This window comes from Cavia porcellus, unplaced genomic scaffold (genome assembly GCF_034190915.1).
Source record: "Cavia porcellus strain 051 isolate PalLab524CR breed Dunkin Hartley unplaced genomic scaffold, mCavPor4.1 scaffold_17, whole genome shotgun sequence".
NCBI lineage: Eukaryota > Metazoa > Chordata > Mammalia > Rodentia > Caviidae > Cavia > Cavia porcellus.
In genome coordinates this window covers 5,715,388-5,734,761 of record NW_026947500.1, presented here as the reverse complement: position 1 = coordinate 5,734,761, position 19,374 = coordinate 5,715,388, and the positions used below count along the sequence as shown (strand labels likewise).

The 19,374-nt window shown below is 37.6% G+C and overlaps 1 protein-coding gene and 1 non-coding gene across 2 annotated transcripts in view; both read left to right on the top strand.

The window, feature by feature from the left end:
* Window positions 1-19,374, top strand: part of Spata16 (spermatogenesis associated 16) — a 232,622-nt gene that overhangs the window by 199,292 nt on the left and 13,956 nt on the right. The window contains exons 8-10 of the mRNA XM_003467560.2: window positions 867-979; window positions 11,964-12,128; window positions 14,610-14,693. Of these exons, the coding sequence (XP_003467608.1) occupies window positions 867-979; window positions 11,964-12,128; window positions 14,610-14,693 (362 nt within the window). The remainder of the gene's footprint in view (window positions 1-866; window positions 980-11,963; window positions 12,129-14,609; window positions 14,694-19,374) is intronic.
* LOC111756112 (U6 spliceosomal RNA) lies at window positions 7,379-7,485 on the top strand. The gene has a single exon (XR_002790603.1). It is a non-coding gene; the product is annotated as a U6 spliceosomal RNA (small nuclear RNA).

The following is a 19,374-nucleotide window of genomic DNA, read 5'->3' as shown; positions in this document are numbered from 1 at the left end:
CCAAGATCACACACAATAAAGGAGAGCCCACTTCTTTGAATCCAATCGTCTCATTCCAGCTACCTCCATCAACCACTGCTTAATAGAGTGCACTTGAAGAATACAAGCAGTTTTCATCATCAGGTAGCAAATGTAAGCCACAATTATGCAACACAATTGTTATATGAAATAAGGTGCATGGCCAATAACAACTTTAATGTGGGTCCTCTAATGTTGTATTAATGTATTTTCTACTCTTTCTTATGTAACTAGATCTCCTGGGCTTAGCCATCCTGATGAGTGCTATAGTTCAATAGTATTCAGAAATTATAGCTGAAAATTTTAAAACATAAGAAAATACTTTCCTGGAGTTGAAGTCTAAAAATTAGGGGTTAATTCATGACCAGGGTGAATTCTTCCACCAGCTCTAACCACAAACTTAAGAACTGGTGTCTGACCTGTGCTGTATCCTCTGTATCCTCAGCTTTGAACTACATTCAAAATCAGTGGGATCTGCACACTTGAATGATACCTGAGAGGAACAAGACAAGCATCAGACACATTATGACAGCAGTTTTTTTCACAATTCAGGCACAACTCAGGCATACATGGCAGAGATGGGTGAATTGTATCACACTGTCTCTTCAATCTCTCAATCAAGAAACACAAAAAATGAGTAAATGACAGTTCCTAAAGGACAATGTCTCCTCTTCCTTTTTCATAAATCTTTTATTGTTGTATAGATGGTATAGGAATAGGACAAGTTTCTATACTACAGATTTCATATCTATTAATATTGAGATATCCTTGTATAGATTGCTAAAGAAAACATTTTTGAAATGGAAGTCTGCAAAAATGGTATAAAAGTGTATTGTTACAATTTCTAGATCATAAAACTCCCTTCCATCAGCTGACCAGAGAAGACAATGTGAGACACATGGAAACAATGGGGAAGCGAATCTTGCCAATCCTGGACTTTATTAGAGGCACCCAATTGAATGTAGGTAATATTAAAGAATTGTAGAAATTTGGAAACTTTGTAGCAGAAATATTATAGGTGTTGGATGGCTTTAGAAACATTCACAGAAAATCTCATTTGCAAAACCAAACAAATTTAGCTAATGCTTTATTCCTTTTGTATTCTAAAACATACCACAATGCCACACTTTGAAACTTCTAGTATTCATTAGACTAGTGTTCCTTTAAAGAGCTTTTTCTTCATGCCTTCCTGATATCTAATTCAAAGTTGCAGTGCACTTCTCATTTCCAATCAATAACAAAATTTTAGCAAGCACAATGTTTTCCCTATTTTGTTTACTGAGCATATAACCATCTCATTACCTACACAAAAATTCAAAGCTATTCAACCTAGTGTCTCTGCACTGATGAATTGCCTGCTACAATAAACATTGGCAATTGATCTTTGTGCAGCCTTAAGGTAAATTATCTAATCCCTTTCTATGATCCATGGAAAATATGCCTTTTCTATTTTTCAGTCTTAAAAGTCCAAAATACGACCTGAATAATGCAATGTTCTTTTACAGAATTTAAGCCATTGTACTGAAAGTACACAAAGAGAACTTCTCATTAACAGGCTATAAATGCTGCAGATTTCTCCTTCTTAATACTTTTCAAAAGGGTTGTATATTGAAAATTTTAAAGAATTTTCTTCTTATGGCTTTTGTATTACATCATTGATTTGATATTCTTACCTTATGAGGAGAACCAAGGGGGTCATCACAAACAGTTAGTTAACATCTGTTCAGCAGTTTATCTGCTCAATAACATTATTCAGCATTTCAGAAAAGCTATAAAATTCCTAACCTATCAGCATAATTTGTAACTCTATGCATTACAAACACAAAAGCACATTTTTACTACATTTTTCTGCCACACAGCTACACACACACATGCACACACACAAATATGTTCCAATTATCCTTCCCTTTATTTCTGTTAATTAGAAACTTATCTCCAAAAAGAAAAAAGAAAAAAAAAAGGAAATTCATCTTAGCTGGCTCAGGCTGCCATAACAAAATGGCATAGACTAACTGATTTAAATAACAGAAATTTATTTTTCCACAGTTCTGGAGACTAGATATCTACAATAAAGGTACCACCATGACTGGGTTCAGATAAGGTTTTCCTTGTTGCCGTTCAGATAGCTGCCTTCTTGCTGTGTCCCTACATGATGGGAAGACACAGTAAGGTCACTAGTTCCTTCATGAGAGTGACATCCATAATGTCATTAAATCCTAAATTCCTCCCAGAGACTTTATTTCCAAATAAATGAGAGGCACAAACATTCCGTCTAAATTCATTTCATGACCTAGGCTATAAATGTTGGGCCCTATTCTTCAATCCACCCTTTTTCACAACCTCCTCCCACCACATGCACACATGTGTGCCCTCACCAACCAGTCCATCCTAGTTAGAAATTTACCTGTCATTACTGTCATCATCAGGTCCTTGCAGCAGTGTAAGCTTTGCTAACAAGAAGCATCGCCATGAAGCCCTCGTTGGTCTCATCACTGAGTGGCTGTCCTGCCAGAGCCAGGTTGCTGAGTGTTGTGAATGTCCTCCTGTGCCTTGTCTCTTTGGGGCAATGCTTACTTCTCAAGAAACTGACTACATTTCCTGGCTCATATCTACTAATGTGAAAGTAGTAGGTTCAGCCAATTCAAGCATTATGTATTTTCTCCATGTTCATTCCTCTTTTCCTTCTCATTTCAAAGGGCATCCTAACCTCATGGAAATTTGTATATGTCTGTATCTTTGTGTGTCTACAAGAGAGATTAAAAACCATAATTAAAGAGATTATTAGTTCTAATTAACAACTCAGTCCTCTTTAGAATCAGTCTCTGTACACTTTGCTAACTGCAAGGAATTTCATCAACTTTCCCTTTTATGGGAAATAACATTTTTGGAGAGCTTATGTCTCAGTCTTAATGGAATTTACATAAGTGAGACTTAGGATTCCCAGGGACTATAAGTGTGTACAAATGTTGCCATTTTGGTTTCCTATTTTCCTAACCACAGCTTCGTAAGACAGGAGTGAACAAAACTGGAAGCCAAGGTAACCTAACTTAATGAAGCAAGTAATGTATTGGTAATTAGAAATTATTCCTACATGGTGGTGTCATATAAGATTCAAGCAATATTCGATAGTGATTTTAAGTTCCTCTTAGATGCATGCTTTTTCTTCCTTGTCAGATACTAAGTCATCTGCTTAAGTATGCAGGAACTGCACTGTCCCATTGTTATCCTGGTTTGTGTTACATGTCGATAGATCAAGCCTTTTGCTCAAGGTTGCACCCTGGGTGTTTAACCATAGGGCAAGTTTCTGGCAGCTGAGCTATTTTCTTCTCTTAGGCTGGCATTTGCCAGTTTCACCTCATAGAATTTTAAGGCCAAGTGTACATAACTCATGTTGAAACATTTTAGAAGTGTTTTAGAAGCATCAATTATTTGCATTTGTTTTGACCAAAAGAATATTTTCCAGATCTTTCATTCTTTTTCTTTATATATGCTACATATTTTGAAATTACACATTCTCTTTCTAACATGGAGACAGTGCTAGTATCCTATGGATTTCAAATTCTTTTCCTCAGTTCATATTCCTCAGATCACCTATTTCCTCAGATCCCCTCACACAGGCAGGCTAAGTCCTCTGCAGCTACGGATTAGATCTACTGTACACAGTGGGGCTAGATCTGCACTGCAGCCTCTCTACTTCAGGCTTTAACCATGGGCTCCTCAGCTTCACATGTCTTCTAAGACACATCCACTAGAAGACAATGACCCATGCCTAGGGCAATAGATTCACTCTGAAGAATTTCAGATTTTTCAGTTACCTTTCATATTAGTGACTGAGGCATGATTTTCCTTGTTCACTAAGGGGAAGAATCATTCATCTGGAACATCAACACTTTCATCCAGGCCTAATAGCTAAGAAATATATTTTGTGTCTTATATGTCCAGAGATTTTTTAATTCATTGACAGTGCTCCTTAGTGGCTCTGGAATGTGAACATACAGTGCATTACAACTTTGGCATTTATAAACTGCAGGGAACCCAAAAGATAATGCTAGTCCTTGGCACATGCTCTGACCAGAATTACTTATACAATTTAAAGTATCACCACATTGATATTGTCACATAAGTGATGATAAATACATAGATTTCTAAATAATACTTAGGCAATATCAAGAATTCTCATGATCTATTCCCTAAACATATTGAATATTTAATCACCTTATAAATATTTAGTTTATATCTACCTAAATAACATCAGCCTAGCATCTTTAATTAGGAACATAGTTAACCTGGTAAAACGCTAAATTTTAATACCATAAGGAATCTTTCTTTGGTTGCCCAGATTTTCCATTTCCCTCCATTGAAGTAAAGGATTATGTTATCTACAGGATGCGTATAAAACTATATAATAGCAAGGCTTTTCCGGGAAGATGGCGGAACAGTAAGCAGCAGAGGAAACAGCCTCTCAGAGAACCGTCCCAATGCTGGGTTACAGCATTGGGGGGACGATGAGAAGGAAGGAAGTGGGTGCCCTGGACCCAGGAAGACTCTAGAATGCAAGTTGAGGCCCACAGACAGAGTGGAAAAAGACAAACTTAAACATAAAAGAAGGTGGTAGCTGACAGTGCCTTCACCGGCGCTGGACTTGCTGTGTGAGAAAAGCTCTTGGAATCTGGGGACACAGGGTCACAGTGACGGTGGTGGCTGGTGAGCCGGGAGGCCTCTGCAAAAAGACATCGTGGTGGAGGGGAGCAGTAGATGCAGAAGACTGCACTCTTGTGGTAAGTGCAGAGGGCTCAGTCCCTCTGCAGGAAAGAATGATTGGGCAGGGCCTTCTTGGAGCAGACCTATGGAAACTGCTCAGACTGAGCGCCACCCCGACACGCATTCTAGCAGCCATTGCTGAGGTTCCCCACCTGCTAACCAGCTCATCCTGGAGGCAGCAGCCTGCCCCACCCCTGCACCCACTGCAAGGGCCATGGTGGGGGCTCCCTACTGGTAACTGGCTTGGTCCAGAGGCGGTAGCTGACCGCAGCCTCCCATGCACACTCTGGTAGCCATCACTGAAGGTCCTCACCAGTAACCAGCTGGGAGTCAACAGCCATCCCTGCCTCTGTCTGCACTCAACCAGCCATTGGTGAGCCAAAGCATTATGGGAAAAGCAGCAAACAGCCCTACACCTGCGTACCCAATGGTCACCATCAGAGACCGGTAGGCAGCACGGGCTAGAAGAACCAGTCTCACTTCAGAGAAATTTGTAGCTAGAGTGGAAAGTGCCTGAGACTCCACTGCCCACTTGTCTGGAAGAACCCAGGATATGTAAAGATTAAGAAGCAAAAGGCAGACTCTGGCCTCCATCTCAAGCAGAAGTGGCCCAGGAGATACAAACACGGGAAAGATCATGAGTCAAACACCTGAAGTTTCTGAAGTGACGGCAAATGAAGTGAAGAAACAACTTACGGGGCTTTAAAATAAATTAGAACAGAAATACTATCCCATGTACTCAAGATTTAGAATACATGAAACAGATTCACAGAGAAATCTAGGAAATTAAAAAAACTCCATTGAAAGCTAGCAAGACCACCTGAAAGAAACTAAAGATAGACTTTCAGACCTTGAAGACAGGGTTTCAGCTTGTGATTGTGAAAGGACCTCTTAAAAATAACAAGGAACCAGCAAGTAACAATTCAACAGCTGCAAGACAACCAAAAGAAAAATAACTTAAAAATAATAGATGTGGATGAAAAAGCAGAGATCAACACAAATGACATTAAAAGTCTATTTACAGAAATAATATCGAAAAACTTCCCAAGCATAGGAAAAGGAAGTGACACTCAGATATCAGATGAATGAGGCACATAGAACTCCAGCTAGCCATAACCAAAGTAAATCTACACCCAGACATATAATAATCGAGATCCCAGAAATTCAACTCAAGAACAGATTATTAAAAGCTGTTAGAGAAAAGAAACAGATTACCTGTAAAGGAAAACCCATCGCAATCACAACAGACTTCTCAATGCAAACCATCAAATCAAGATTTTGGAGTGAAATGTTTCAACTCTTGAAAGAAAACAACTTCCAACCCAGATTGATATACTCTGCATAACTATCTTTCATAATTAATGGAGAAATAAAATACTTCCATGACAAAGAACAACTGAAGGAATTCATGACCACCGAGCCAACCCTACAAGAAATACCGAAGGACATTATAGAGAGAGATTACAAAAAAAGACCCTGGTCCCAGGAACAGCAGAAGAGGAAGGTCACCAAGCAGGGCAGACAAAGGAATGGAGGGGAAAAGTAGGCAGCCAATGGCGGGAAAACAGCATGGCAGGGATGAGGCCAAGCACGCTGGCCAGAACCACTAATACAGATGGCCTCAATCCACCAATAAAAAGAAACACAGGCAGAGTGGATCAGGAGACAGGGTCGATCAATAAGCTTTATGCAAGAAACACATTTAACCTGAAAGACGGTTCAGAGCCTGCAAGTCAAAGGAGAGAGAACAATGCTCTGTGTGACAGAACCAGAAAAAAGTGAGGGCAGCTTGCCCATCACATGCAGACTGGATAAGAAATACACTTTTATACTCAGCTATAAAGGAAGATAACCTCAAGGCTCTTGTAGGTAAGAGGATACAACTTGAGATCGTGCTCATGGATGAAATGAGTCACATGGGTGAATATTATGTTGTCTGTATAGTACAAAAAACTAAAGGAGTTAGTGGGATTCCAAATTCACAATACATACTGTGAAAGTGAAAAGGGAGGAAGTATCTAAAAAGGGAAGGCAGTGGCCATTGTTAATCTATTATCGTGATTTGAAATCCATATTGTTTTTCTTGTTCTGTTTAGCTTGGTTTTAGTCTGTTTCAATTTGTCTAATTTTATTATATTTGATGGCATGGACAGTTATTTCAAAGATAACAAAATCTATTATGGTAGCCATTATTGATTTCCTATTAGCTTGTTTTGGAAGCCCTGTATTGCTTTCATTGTTTTGTTTTGACTGATTTTATTCAGTTTTTTAAATTATATCACATCTGATGGTATAGACAACTACTTTGAAGATAACTAGATGCATTATGATACCCACTATGGTTTTACTATTGTTTTATTTTGAAGTCCTGTACTGCTCCTATTGTTTTGTTTTTATTGGTTTTATTCTGTTCTATTTTATTTGTGTTTATTATGCCTGATGGTATGGGCAATTCTTTTAAAGATAACAAGAGGTATTATGGTAGCCATTATTGATTTCCTTGTATTCTGTTTTAAAATCATGTTTATTTTGTTTTAATTGAATCTATTCTGATTTATTTCATTTGGTTTTATTCCTTTCAAAGTAAAAACAAATTTAAGTGCTTGCTTCGGCAGCATATATACTAAAATTGGAACAATATAGAGAAGATTAGCATGGCCCCTGTGTAAGGATGACACGCAAATTAGTGAAGTGTTCCATATTTTTTGTTGGATAATTGAACAGAACAGTTTGCACTCTCATTGTTTGATTGTCCACTTTCTATGTTTTAATTTTGTGACTTGAACAACTATTTCTAAGATAACAATATGTAATTTATCAACTAGTGATTTCTTAGTTGTAATTCTTTTTAATTCTGCATTATTTCTACCCTTTTTTCTGTTTTGCTTTATTTTTTCTCTATAAATTAAAAAAAAAAAACACCAGAACTAAGATAGTTTTAAAAAGTGAAAAAAAATAATAAATTTAAGAAATTAAAAACAAACTATACGGGGGCTGGGGATTTAGCTCAGCGTCATAAGCAACTGCCTTGCAAGCAGGCAGTCTTTGAGTTGGATCCCCGGTACCGATAAAAAAGGAAAAAGACCAAAAACAAAAACCCAAAAACAAAAAACAAAAACTATACTATAGCAATTTACCTTCAATATAAGCATATTAAAGCAAAGTTCTTTTTCTAAAGCTAACGAATTGCTCTTGTTTCCAAATCCCGAAAACATTTCATAATCAAGAAATTTTCTTGGAATTCTATTTGTCAAAAGGAAGGAAGTAAGAATGGGAGGAGAGGAGATAAGACATAGTAATAGACACTGGATATGATCAAAGTATGTTATATGCATATATCAAAATGGCACATCGAAACCCAATATTTTGATACTAAAAAAGGAATAGTTCTTGGCTCAAATACACTAGAAAAAAATACAGAGGCCAGGTGCTGTGTAGCACACCTGTAATCCCAGGTATCAAGACCTTGTCTCAAAATAAAAAATATAGATCTCAGTGGTAGAACACTTGCAAAGCATACATGAGTCCTGAGTCCAATCCTCAGTGCACACACACACACACACACACACACACACACACACAGACTAGTCCTGGTTATTAGACAGATAATAGTGTGCTGATTGCACACTGATTCCATTAAGAAACTAGAATCTAGGATAAGCACATGTATACAAACATTTTCCTTCACATTATCTCATTGACCTTCGCAATTTAGTGACATTGTGACACCTTCATTTTACCAATGAGAAAATGGTAACATAGTCAAGTTCACTCAGCTGGGGGATCACTAGCTAGAGTTTGGAATACTGTCCCAATATTTCACCAAGACATATTGTTTCTCTTTGAAATAAAAATTCAATCCTTGCTGGAGGCAAAGCACACATAAAACAACATGAAAATTATTGTATAGCTATATTTGATTTTAAATGAATATTTAAGTATACAAACAAATTAGACTCAGAAAATTAATTGTGAAAAGCTTCCTAGGGAATATGCATGTTCACTCATTACCAGAAGATGGTAGACACAGCTAGAAAAGAAGACAAAAGGCTTCCCTGGTTGGAGGAAGGTTTCTCTTCCAATGATTTCCTTTATACGCCACAAGTTTCCTTGCCTATAGACTGAACTGCTAGATACACAATACATAACCAAACAAAAAGGATTTTGACATTTTAAGAGTTATGATCTATAGTATTTCATAATTTTCCTGGTGGTTTCCAATCCTAATGAACATCAACCAGCATTCCTGCTCTAATGGCGTTTTTTCCTCCTCAGGATTTTTGTCCTGATTATTTTCCAACTACAAGATGGCATGCTGCCTTTTCATTCATTAACTTTATTGGCTTCTGTCAGTTTCAAACCTTATGTACTGTACTTTCTGGGCTAAATGTTAAAGAGTTAAAATAAAATCGCTTGCCATGCATAAAGCTTTCTTCACAGAATGACTTGCCAAAAGTGACCTAGCTAACCATTTTTTAATACCTCGTTAATTTTACTTTTAATTTCTTCCAAGTGAAGCATAAAAAATGTTTCTATATACACACTTGAACAATGTTTTCGCCGCCTCCCCTTTGCAATTAATGTTTCTGTTTGTGCATGTTATGCCAAATGGAAATACATCACAAATACTTGGACTCTGCGTTTCAGCAGTGTTATATAGTGCCCCTTATTTGCCAAACACTTATCCATAACTGCTATTAAATCTTGGCAATTATCTGACTGAAGCCTTCATTTGAACTTGCTATTTACCTAACCTTCTTTGTACCCGTGTGAGGTTTTAGCTTCCATCTTGGCCACTTTATTATACTCTCTCCAGCTCTCCAGCAGCTAAAGAGCCCTTCTGTGACTTCTAAAGTGTCTTGGGAGGGTTGCCTCCCTTGGGATGTAGATACTGCAAGCACTAGATGTTTAAGTTAATCCCTTTGTTTTGCATTATTTGTTTTATTTCCTTAAAGCAACAGCAATAAAGCATTCCATTTGCATTTCATCTTTTTCAGCTTGCCTTTCAAAAACCCTTATCTGGTATAGGAAAAAATGTCAATCTATAGCTTCCTGATAACTCAAACTGCATTTGGTTGGGGGCAAGGCAAGGGATGGCTGGCTATTAGCAGGCAACTATGCTCCTTCCCTGGTATCTTATTCATATGGAGCACTTCCTGTTTTGTTATGCATCCAACAATCAAGCTAACAAAGCACTGTTTCCTTCCACTATTTTTATTTTCCTGATGTTTTGGAAAATGACACTAATAGATTATGTTCCCGAGCAGGCTGTAGTTGTTTCTGTTCTTTGGAGTTGAGTCACTGTACCACTTTCCTACAACTAGCCCCATTGTTTCTTTTTAAAGAAGGACAAAGAAAGCAATTTTTCTTCAAAAAAGAAACCGTTTCTCCTCCAACTTGCTTTCCTCTCCTTGACAGAATACCATTGTTTAGCTACATGTTTAAACTGAGTGGTAGGCCAGCTATTTCATCAGTACAGGCAACAGATCTCAAATTCACCATTTGCAATCATAGCTCCTATAGGTTTATAGATTTTCATATAAATGATTCATCAAATAGAAAAAATTATTGAGAATAAAAGAATTACATGAATGGTGCAGATAGGTATTAGGGAGAATTAAAGCAAATAAAATACAGTGGTTCCTAGCCTTCATTTATTTCCAAGATCCTGGAAAAATGCCAGCTTCTAGAGGTTACTATCAATCAAAACGTGAGCCTGACATTTCAGAAAGAACCACTTTCTAATTTCAAGTTGAAGTTCAGATGGTCTTTAGTAATGCTAGTTTCTAACAATCTTTAGAGAAAATTCTCTTTCTAGGAGGAAATGTATGTCTGCTTCTGTGATTTCTAGAAGAAATGCTGTTTCATAAGCATTCACAAGTAGTCCTAAGCACCACAGATAAAATAGTACTTACCAGATATTTTATCAGAACTAATTTTTCTTTGAGATATTTGAGTATTGGGAGACACCTAGGTAATTCATATTTCTGTGGTCATGGGTCAAGATGCTGAGACCCAATGAATGAAGCCCAAGACCCTATTAACTGCCTAGTTAGCAAACAAGCCTAAAGACTTCAATGCAAAAAGGGACCTGCCACAGAGCAGCTCAAGTCACCCAAGTATTCCTCTTCCGAGCACCAGGGCAGGCGCAGAATGCAACTGTGAAATCAAATCCTCCCACAACTTCCCATTTCTTAGCATCCTCTAAACTGCAGCACAGCAGACCAGCAGAAACCCAAGGCCTTGATTATAACCTTTACACATCCCTTTATGTCAAAGTATGTACCTTTTCCTAGAGACAAACATGAGAATGTTGTAGTAAACTTTGTCTCTCCTATCAAGTATTACAATTGTATTAAAGTTTTTATGGCCGAGGGTTTTGCTCAGTGGCATTAGCACCTGCCTGGCAAGAGTGAGGTTGTGAGTTTGATCCCCGGTACCAAAAAAAAGAAAAAAATTAGACAATTGTATTAAACTTTTTAGAGAAGATAGTGTCCCTTCATTGTGGATGGCAATAGTGAATATGTAGGAGGGCTACCTTACTCTAAGTTGTCTCATCATAAGAAAACTTAAAATAGGAGTCTATTCCCTGGGGAGAAGAGAGCCTTTCAAACGTGCAGGGTAATCTATTTAAGGCGGTCAGTTGTACAAATGACCCCACAAAGTAACTTGCAGCAAAGTCATTCGATGAGAACTAAAGATGAAAGCAGAGCTGGAATTTTAATATAACTCACTGAGATAAACAGAATTTGAGTTGCATAGAAACATTCTTTTATGCACATATACACAAGATACTAGGCAACTCTTAGCTTGTATGATGGTTTGGTGTTTAAAGTCATCTCCTCTTTACGGGCACACCACCCCTGTGAGATCACAACTAAGAGAGTACAGGTAAAATTTTAGTCCTGTCTTTTCCTCCCAACCTCACTTTCCAATGAGGGACAACCAGCAAATCCATCTCAACAATCCTGAAAAGAGCTCGCTTGGAAGCATAGTCACCTACTTGAAAAAAATATACAGACGATTTTTCTTAAAATGATCAAAAAGAAAAAATCATTTGTATTAAGACACCATTGCTCCAAAAGATGCAAATATAGTATAGCAAGTGTTCCCTTGAGTCCCTAGGCAGGGGTCTCTTTCCGTGGCTTTGTTCTAACACACGGTTTTTTCCCCTGTGAGACCAGGGCGGTCTCTGTGCGTACTCAGGTGTGATGGAGAAGTTGCAGTACGCCAGCCTCCTCGGCCAGCTACAGAGAGTGAAGGAGCAGTCCCAAGTGATTAATCAAGCAATGGCAGAACTGGCAACCATCCCCTATCTACGGGACATCAGTCACCAAGAGGCAGAATTGGTATTTGTTTTTCTTTGTTTAAGGCTTTCACAGGCCCTGAGCTACCCGAAGAGTGATAGGGTCTAAAAAAAATTGTGATAATAAATGGAGTCTGGAGGAAAACTCTCTGCCCTCCATGAAGCATTTTAATGAAGAAACTGGAAAATGCAGGGGTATCTGGTTATAATTTGCTCACAGTGACTATTTTCTATCCCTGACGGCAAGAATTTTGTAATGTATAAAAACATAAAAAAGGAGTTTTTTATAAACAAAATAACCATTCACATTTTGTGTCAGGTTTTCTGCTTTAAGTAAAATGAAATTTTAATAAACTGCTGCTTAAACTCTAAGATATGTTCGTATATGATTTTCTTCTTGAAAAAAAGCAGACAAAAGAGAGTAGGTGTAAAAATACAACCTTACACAATGGTCCTTGGAGTTTTCTTAATCAGTTTAGATTACCATATATTTTGGCAGTGAAGAGAAAAATGTAGTTAGTCAAAATAACTGCGTTTTAAACTGAACTTACTGGTTAGTTCAGAAAACCAGATATTTTGGCCTAATGCATAGCCAGTCAAAAACTAGTTAGTTGAAGGAATAGCTCACGGGAAGACTTCTCAAACAGCCTGAGTATTAAAATCATAATTAATATTAGAAATTGTAATACTTCATTTGAAAATTAATTACTAAACAGTATGCTTCCCATACAGAGAAACATAAAATTTATTTTATATGGAGAGCCTAATGTGTTGTAGGGGAGGGTTCTTTACTTTGAAGCTTTAATTGAGAGTACCTAAAACTAATTATAGGCCTGAATTGAATTCACCTAGCGAGGATGAGAACAGCCCAAACTGATTACCTGTAATTTTCAGATAACTATAAGAATCCTCCCTGTTTGAGCTTTTGAAAATGTAACCAAGAAATGAGCTGCCAGCATATATAGTGTTCATCTAAACCTGTTAAAAAGTATATTAAATAAGTACTGATATCAGAGTACGCATATGAAATGGTCTGTCTAACCAAAGAATAAAACCATGCATACTAAAGACAAAAACTCTGAAGTAAGTCTATTAATCAAGGAATTACTATTCAAGCAGGCAATGGTATTTTCTAAACCTTTATGGGTATGTGTAGAACACCATCTAAAAGGCTAAGTGTTTATCTTGCCATTCATAAGGCATTCAGGAATATGGTAAATATGAGCTTTCAAATTGCATATTATAGCCAATTTTAGATGATTAATGCTCTTCTGAGATAAGCAGAGGCAAAGAAAATGTTAATTTAGGGAAGCCAGCAAAATGTTGATCCTTTCTCCTGAAAAGCACATTTAGGATTTAAATGAAAAATGCAGAACAGTTTACTACACATAAGCCTCCTCAACCACACATCTAGGGGGTTTCTTTCCCCAAGAAATACTCATTTTTCAAAATATATACAAAGAGCACCAAACTAACACTACTGGCATCCCTTTTCAATGGACAATTTTTCAGTATCTGAAGCCTTGGAAAATGGGACTGTATGGAATATTTTCATAATGCATGTGCTCACCAGAAAAAAAAAAAGAGATATATGTGAATGTGTATCTGCAAGCCAAATATTTCAAAAAGCACACATCTTTAAGATTTTGTCACCTTAAGTAATAGATTGTACTTTCCAGCTTCCAAGTATGGGTTAATCTGAAAAATCAATCCTAGTACTGCCTCGCGTGGCACTAGATGAACAGAGACTGCTCAGTCAGGACTCTACTCTGGATAGAGAGATTATCTAAGGGTTCAGACCCTTTTGATATCTCAGTGAGCTAACAGGGGATGTGTCCTGGGGTGCGGGGGCTTTTTATTAAGGTTTGAGTATCACAAGTTTTGATGAAGTTTCATTATTTTGCAGTCATATGCACACCATGTACACATTGTTTTCAATTAGAATATGCCAGGTGCCTGTTTTGGACACAGTGAAACATGCTGAAAACTTGCCTTTGGGATTTAAAAAAATTTTTTGAATTAAATTTAAAAAGTTGTTTCAAAATTTTAACAAAGAGAACTTAAATGAACTAGATTCTTAAAGAGGTAATAAAGCAGCACAATGTCAGTATCATTTTCTGGTGAGCTTTTGCTTGATGCCTGGAATTATGATACATTAGCCTCAGGAGAAAATACTAAAATGCATTCATGTACTACATGGCGTTTCCTGAGAGAATTAACTACCGCCTTCATTCTTTACAACCCAAATCTGTTTTTCACAAAACATCAGCACTTACTACATTAAAACCTATATGTTTTCTACAAATTTTCCAGAAGAACCTTTTCATTGTTTCAGTATTTTATATCTGCAATAATGCTCCATAATGACTCAAGCAAAGACGAGGTGGCAGTGTTCATTGTGGGAAAGATGAGTAATAAAATCATCAGCGTACAAATGATTTTTTAATTAGGTTTTAATCTGTGTGTTTAGAGAAGTTATTTCTGTGTGAATTCCACACTGATAATTTTTATCTTGGTGCCACAGCTGCAGTTGCTAATGGCAGATGCTATGGACACCCTTGAAGGAAGAAGAAGCAATAAAGAACGTGTGTGGAATACAATCCAAAAGGTAAAACTTTGAACTGAAGGAAAAAGTTATATTATTCTCAAAGAAAATGTCCATCTTGGGTCAAATCTGTTTAGAAGATGAAAAGAAATGAAAGTTTTCTGGGTCATTTTCTGTTTGTTTTCTTTTTGAAGTAAATACAGCTCTCTCCCTGGAAGTATAACCAAAATCAAAGCTGAATTTATTTAATCTGTCCCCTCGGGTCTGTTTCTTTCCAGCAAACTGTCATCATACATATGCTTTCATGATTCTTCTTCATGGTCACACCCATTTTCATATTCTTTTGAGATCATCTGCTTCATTATTGCTGATGATTATTTTTAAAGGCTCTTCACCACTATTTCAGCCTATTCCCCACTTTGTTTTCCTTTTTGTCATTTGCCATTTATTGTTAGTTAATGACAACACTACAGTGAACTACCAAAAAACTAGTGCACTGATGACTTCAGTGGAGGAGTAACGTGCGGGTGATTAGAAGCAGAGGAATATTCCTTTGTGACTAAGGTTTAAACACAACAAGCACTGAGATGCACCTGGCTCCAGGTACTTAGAAGCCTTGAGTGACACTGCGAGGCCCTCTGACAATGGAAGAGTTGGTAATACTGGGTCTCCAATCCAGCTCAAGCTAGTATCTCCTCCCTATTAGTCTTCTCCTGCCACTGTAAGATCCCACAAAGGGATACTGATGTCAGGGGTTGCAAAAGAAGTGAAAAAACCTAAAATTTAAGAAGTGACAGCCAACCCTGAGGGATCCCAGTGCCTCTGAGGAAGCATGTCCTCTGAAATCAACTCCTATGTCTTGACATATATATATAAAACATCAAAAGAATTCAACAAATATTTGTTGAATATCTACCATTCTGAAAGGACAGAGGTGTTCAGGCTATGTGGTGGATCTGATGTGGCCAAGTAGCCTGCTTCTTATCAATCAGTTCCCTGGGTACTACAAAAGAAAGGAGCTATTCCGTAAACTATGGAAGCAGATAGCAGAAGAGCACAGTTCGGAAGATCAGGAAAGCCATCTCTGAGTATGTGATAATTATACAACAGCTAGACAATGTACGTTAATTATCCAGGTAAAAGACAAGATTTCCACACAGAGAACAGTTTGCACCAAGAGTACAAAGAAAGAAAGCACACTGGAAAAAAAAAAAACTGACAAATGGGTAAAGAGAATATTCCAAAACCAAAAAACAGAAACAAGAGAAGCCAAATCAAAAACATATTTGTAAAATGAGTTGAAGATTTGAACTATTTGAGAGTGTGTATATCTGGAAGTGTTTGTTTGTTTTGTCTTTTTGATGTAGGCTCTCGCTATACAGTTCAGGCTGGCCTTGAGCTCACTTTGTAACCCAGTCTGGTCTCCAACTCCTAATGACCCTCCCACCTCAGCCACCCAAGTGCTGGGATTGCAGGCATGTGCCACCAGGCCCAGCTTGGAAAATGGTTTTGAGATGACTTTATAGCTGTGGTGAAACAGACTAAAAGGTTATAGGTCACCCAGGGGAGACGCGATGATGGCTTGCTCTAGAGTGGTGGGTGTGAAAATAGAGAAGCAGACAGAACAAGAAATATTTAGGAAGCCAAAGCTGTAGGCCTTGTTACTGATGGGATGCGGGAGTTGAGGACACAGACAAAATACAAAATGATGTCTGGATCCTTGCTCGAGTAACCAAGCAGGAGACGATGGGACCTGGTTTACTAGTGCCATTTATTAAGGAAGGAAGCGGACACAGGTGCAGCTTTTGGCTGAGAATATAAACTCCTGTGAATCCATTCAGGAGACAGAAACCACACCGGCTACAAGTGAGACTTTTATATAAAGAATGGTTAGCTAACTATGACATTATTAATTATGTAATTGGAAAAGCAAAGGAGAACAGTAAGTTATTATTGAGGAAGCAATTAAAGAAAGCCGACTACCGCCTCTTGGGCTGCAAATCACAGAGAAGTGTTTGAAATGACTAAAATTTACAAATTTAAAGCAGGGTCTCTGCTATACCATAACTCAGAGCTCTACCAGAAGGTGATGCTTAGCTGTCTCTGGTATCTCTGACCACAAAATGAGGTCCTAAAAGGCTGAGACCCAGACTAATCCACTGCTGCTATGTGAAATCACTGGGAGGTAAGTGGTAATAGAGGTAATTCTGCTACTTTTGCAAAAACTAAATGTAGGTGCTACTACAGAAAAAAATGTTTGTTTCTTGATTGAAGAAGGTTTCCTGAAGAGACACTTACAGGAAACACCAAACAGGTATAAACAGGAAGCAGAGAGAAAGGGGTAAAACCCTTGCCTTCTTTTCTAGTGCCCCCTGTTGACAGAGACTAACAGCTGCCAAACAGAAGGGTTTGTAAGAGGCCAGACCAGCATCAACAAGCTTCCTGGAGAAGGGTAGCTTTGGAGTTCAGAGACTGCGTGTTAATAAATGACACAAAAGTGAGTTGAGCTTGGGGTGCTGGCAGGATACCGAGGTAAAACGCAGAAGTCTGAAGTTCCTGTTAAAACACTGAATAGGAGTAGGAGTTGAATGGAGATAGAAATTTCTAGCCATTTACTAAATGGTGTTAAATGGAGTCATTTGATCGGGCAAGTCTGCTGGCCACTGAGAAAGAGTGTTAAAGACAAAAGAAATCTTCGAACAGCACATTTCAAATATAAAAGGAGAAGCCTACAAAGGGGTCTAGGAAGGACTAGTAATAAGCTAGAAATTAACCTAGTGCAATGCTGAAGAGTATCAAGTAATATAATCAAATATTTTTATCAGCTATAAAAATAATTGCTAGAACAGAAGTCAGAGAACTTCAATCTGCTGGTCAAATCCAACACTCAACCTTTTTTTTTTCATAAAGTTCATTGCGTATAGCCATGTCATTCATGTTTATATTGCCTGTGTCAACTTGGCTGAATTGGGTAGGTATCCCAACCACTGCAATCAATCACAGACTCTAAAATATTTATTCCTGACTTTATACAGAAAAAATTTGCTGTACTCTGACTTAAGGCATTACACTTCCCAAACATTTGCCTTCGTATATTAAATTCTTGCATTTATGAATCCGAATGGTAATATAACAACTGCCTAATTCTTTAAGCCTACAGATCCAGGCATAAAAGTGGAAAATTAACATCTATTCATATCATGTACACAACTACTTGTTACACTTCATTCTAAATTAGTGTTTTTGATGTCCTTGTTCACAGGTGCACATAGCTGTGGCTTCTCACTTTGTCCTTATTTTAGTTGTCTATGGCTATGTAGCAAGCCATCGTAAATATAGTGATTTAAAACAACACTTCAGTATCATCTCTCAGATCCACAGGTTGAGGAGAGGTCATTCTTGCCCAGTTTCTTTCATGCAGATCAATCAATGGGTTCTGTGCATAAGGTTGAGTTCATCAAAGGCTGAAATGGATGGACTTCAAGATGACTTCATTGACAGCTGAGGTTATTGACTATAATGTCTAGATGTGCTCTCTCCATATGAATTAGGATTCAAACAGCATCACAGCTGGGTTCCAAGAGGAAATTTTTCAAGAAAAAGGAAATAGAAACTATCAGGAAATTTTTCAAGAGAAAGGAAACTATGAAAGGCTTATCTCAGAAGTGCTGCAGATTTTCTACTATATTTCATTGACCAAAGAAGTCAGCCTTGAATCAAAAAGCTGAAGGAGTAGATTCCACTGTGACTGAAACTGTGCTACGTGTAGCAGAACTGACTGTCCCACCCTGGAAAACACACCTTCAAGCTAGCAGGAGTCAAGAAGACAGTAAAAGTCAGGGCTTCCCACGCCTCCAAGACTGTAACACAGCAGAGCCACTACACCTAACCACTGGGTGTCTAGAAAGACTCACTAGTGAGCAGCCAATATTTCCAAATTAAAAGCCCTGATAATGATCATAGCTTTCTAAATGGAAGCTACTGAGAGGTCTTTAGGAAGATGTGAATGGGAAGGAACAGGGTGCCAAATTTTTCCCAAGGGCTTTTAATCTGGTTAATGTGACTCTACAAAGGATGATCATATCACTTTCAGACAATTCCGGTAGCAAGTAAGTAATTTCCTTTTACTGCTACAGAGTTAATTTGAATGTGTAGAAAAAAATAATTAAAAAAACCTAATTGTACAAGCTACACTGTGTTCTGAGCTCACCAGAAGTTGATATCAGCATCACCACCTCTGAGATCTGTTATCTGTAATAGAAACAGCTGTTGTACCTAATGAAAACACTTGAAATTTTCATCTGAAGCACCAAAATTATAGCACAAGCTCCTAGTTCCACATAGTTAAAGGATCTGTCAGAATTCCCATTACCTAACACAATTTTCTGGGCTTCACTTGTTATAGGTTTATAAGAAGCCTATCAAGATGAAATCCGATTCATGAGTGCTGACCGCCTATCTACGTTTTCATCCTCTTTGAAATTTCTCTAAGGACCTAGAAAGAGAAAGAAAGAAAATGAAACATTTGTGGTTTTTTTCTTGATTCCCCAGAATTAAAATATATTACAGAGTTTTAAAAAAGTAGTGATTGTTGTAGTTTGGCTTTGTTCCAAAAAATTATGTAGTAATTAACTCAAGAAAGATACACGCATATTGGTCTAGGTATGTAGATACAGAAATAGGCAATTTATGTCAAAAAAAGGACATTTTCTGGTATTGGAAAGTTCTATGCATAGCACATTCA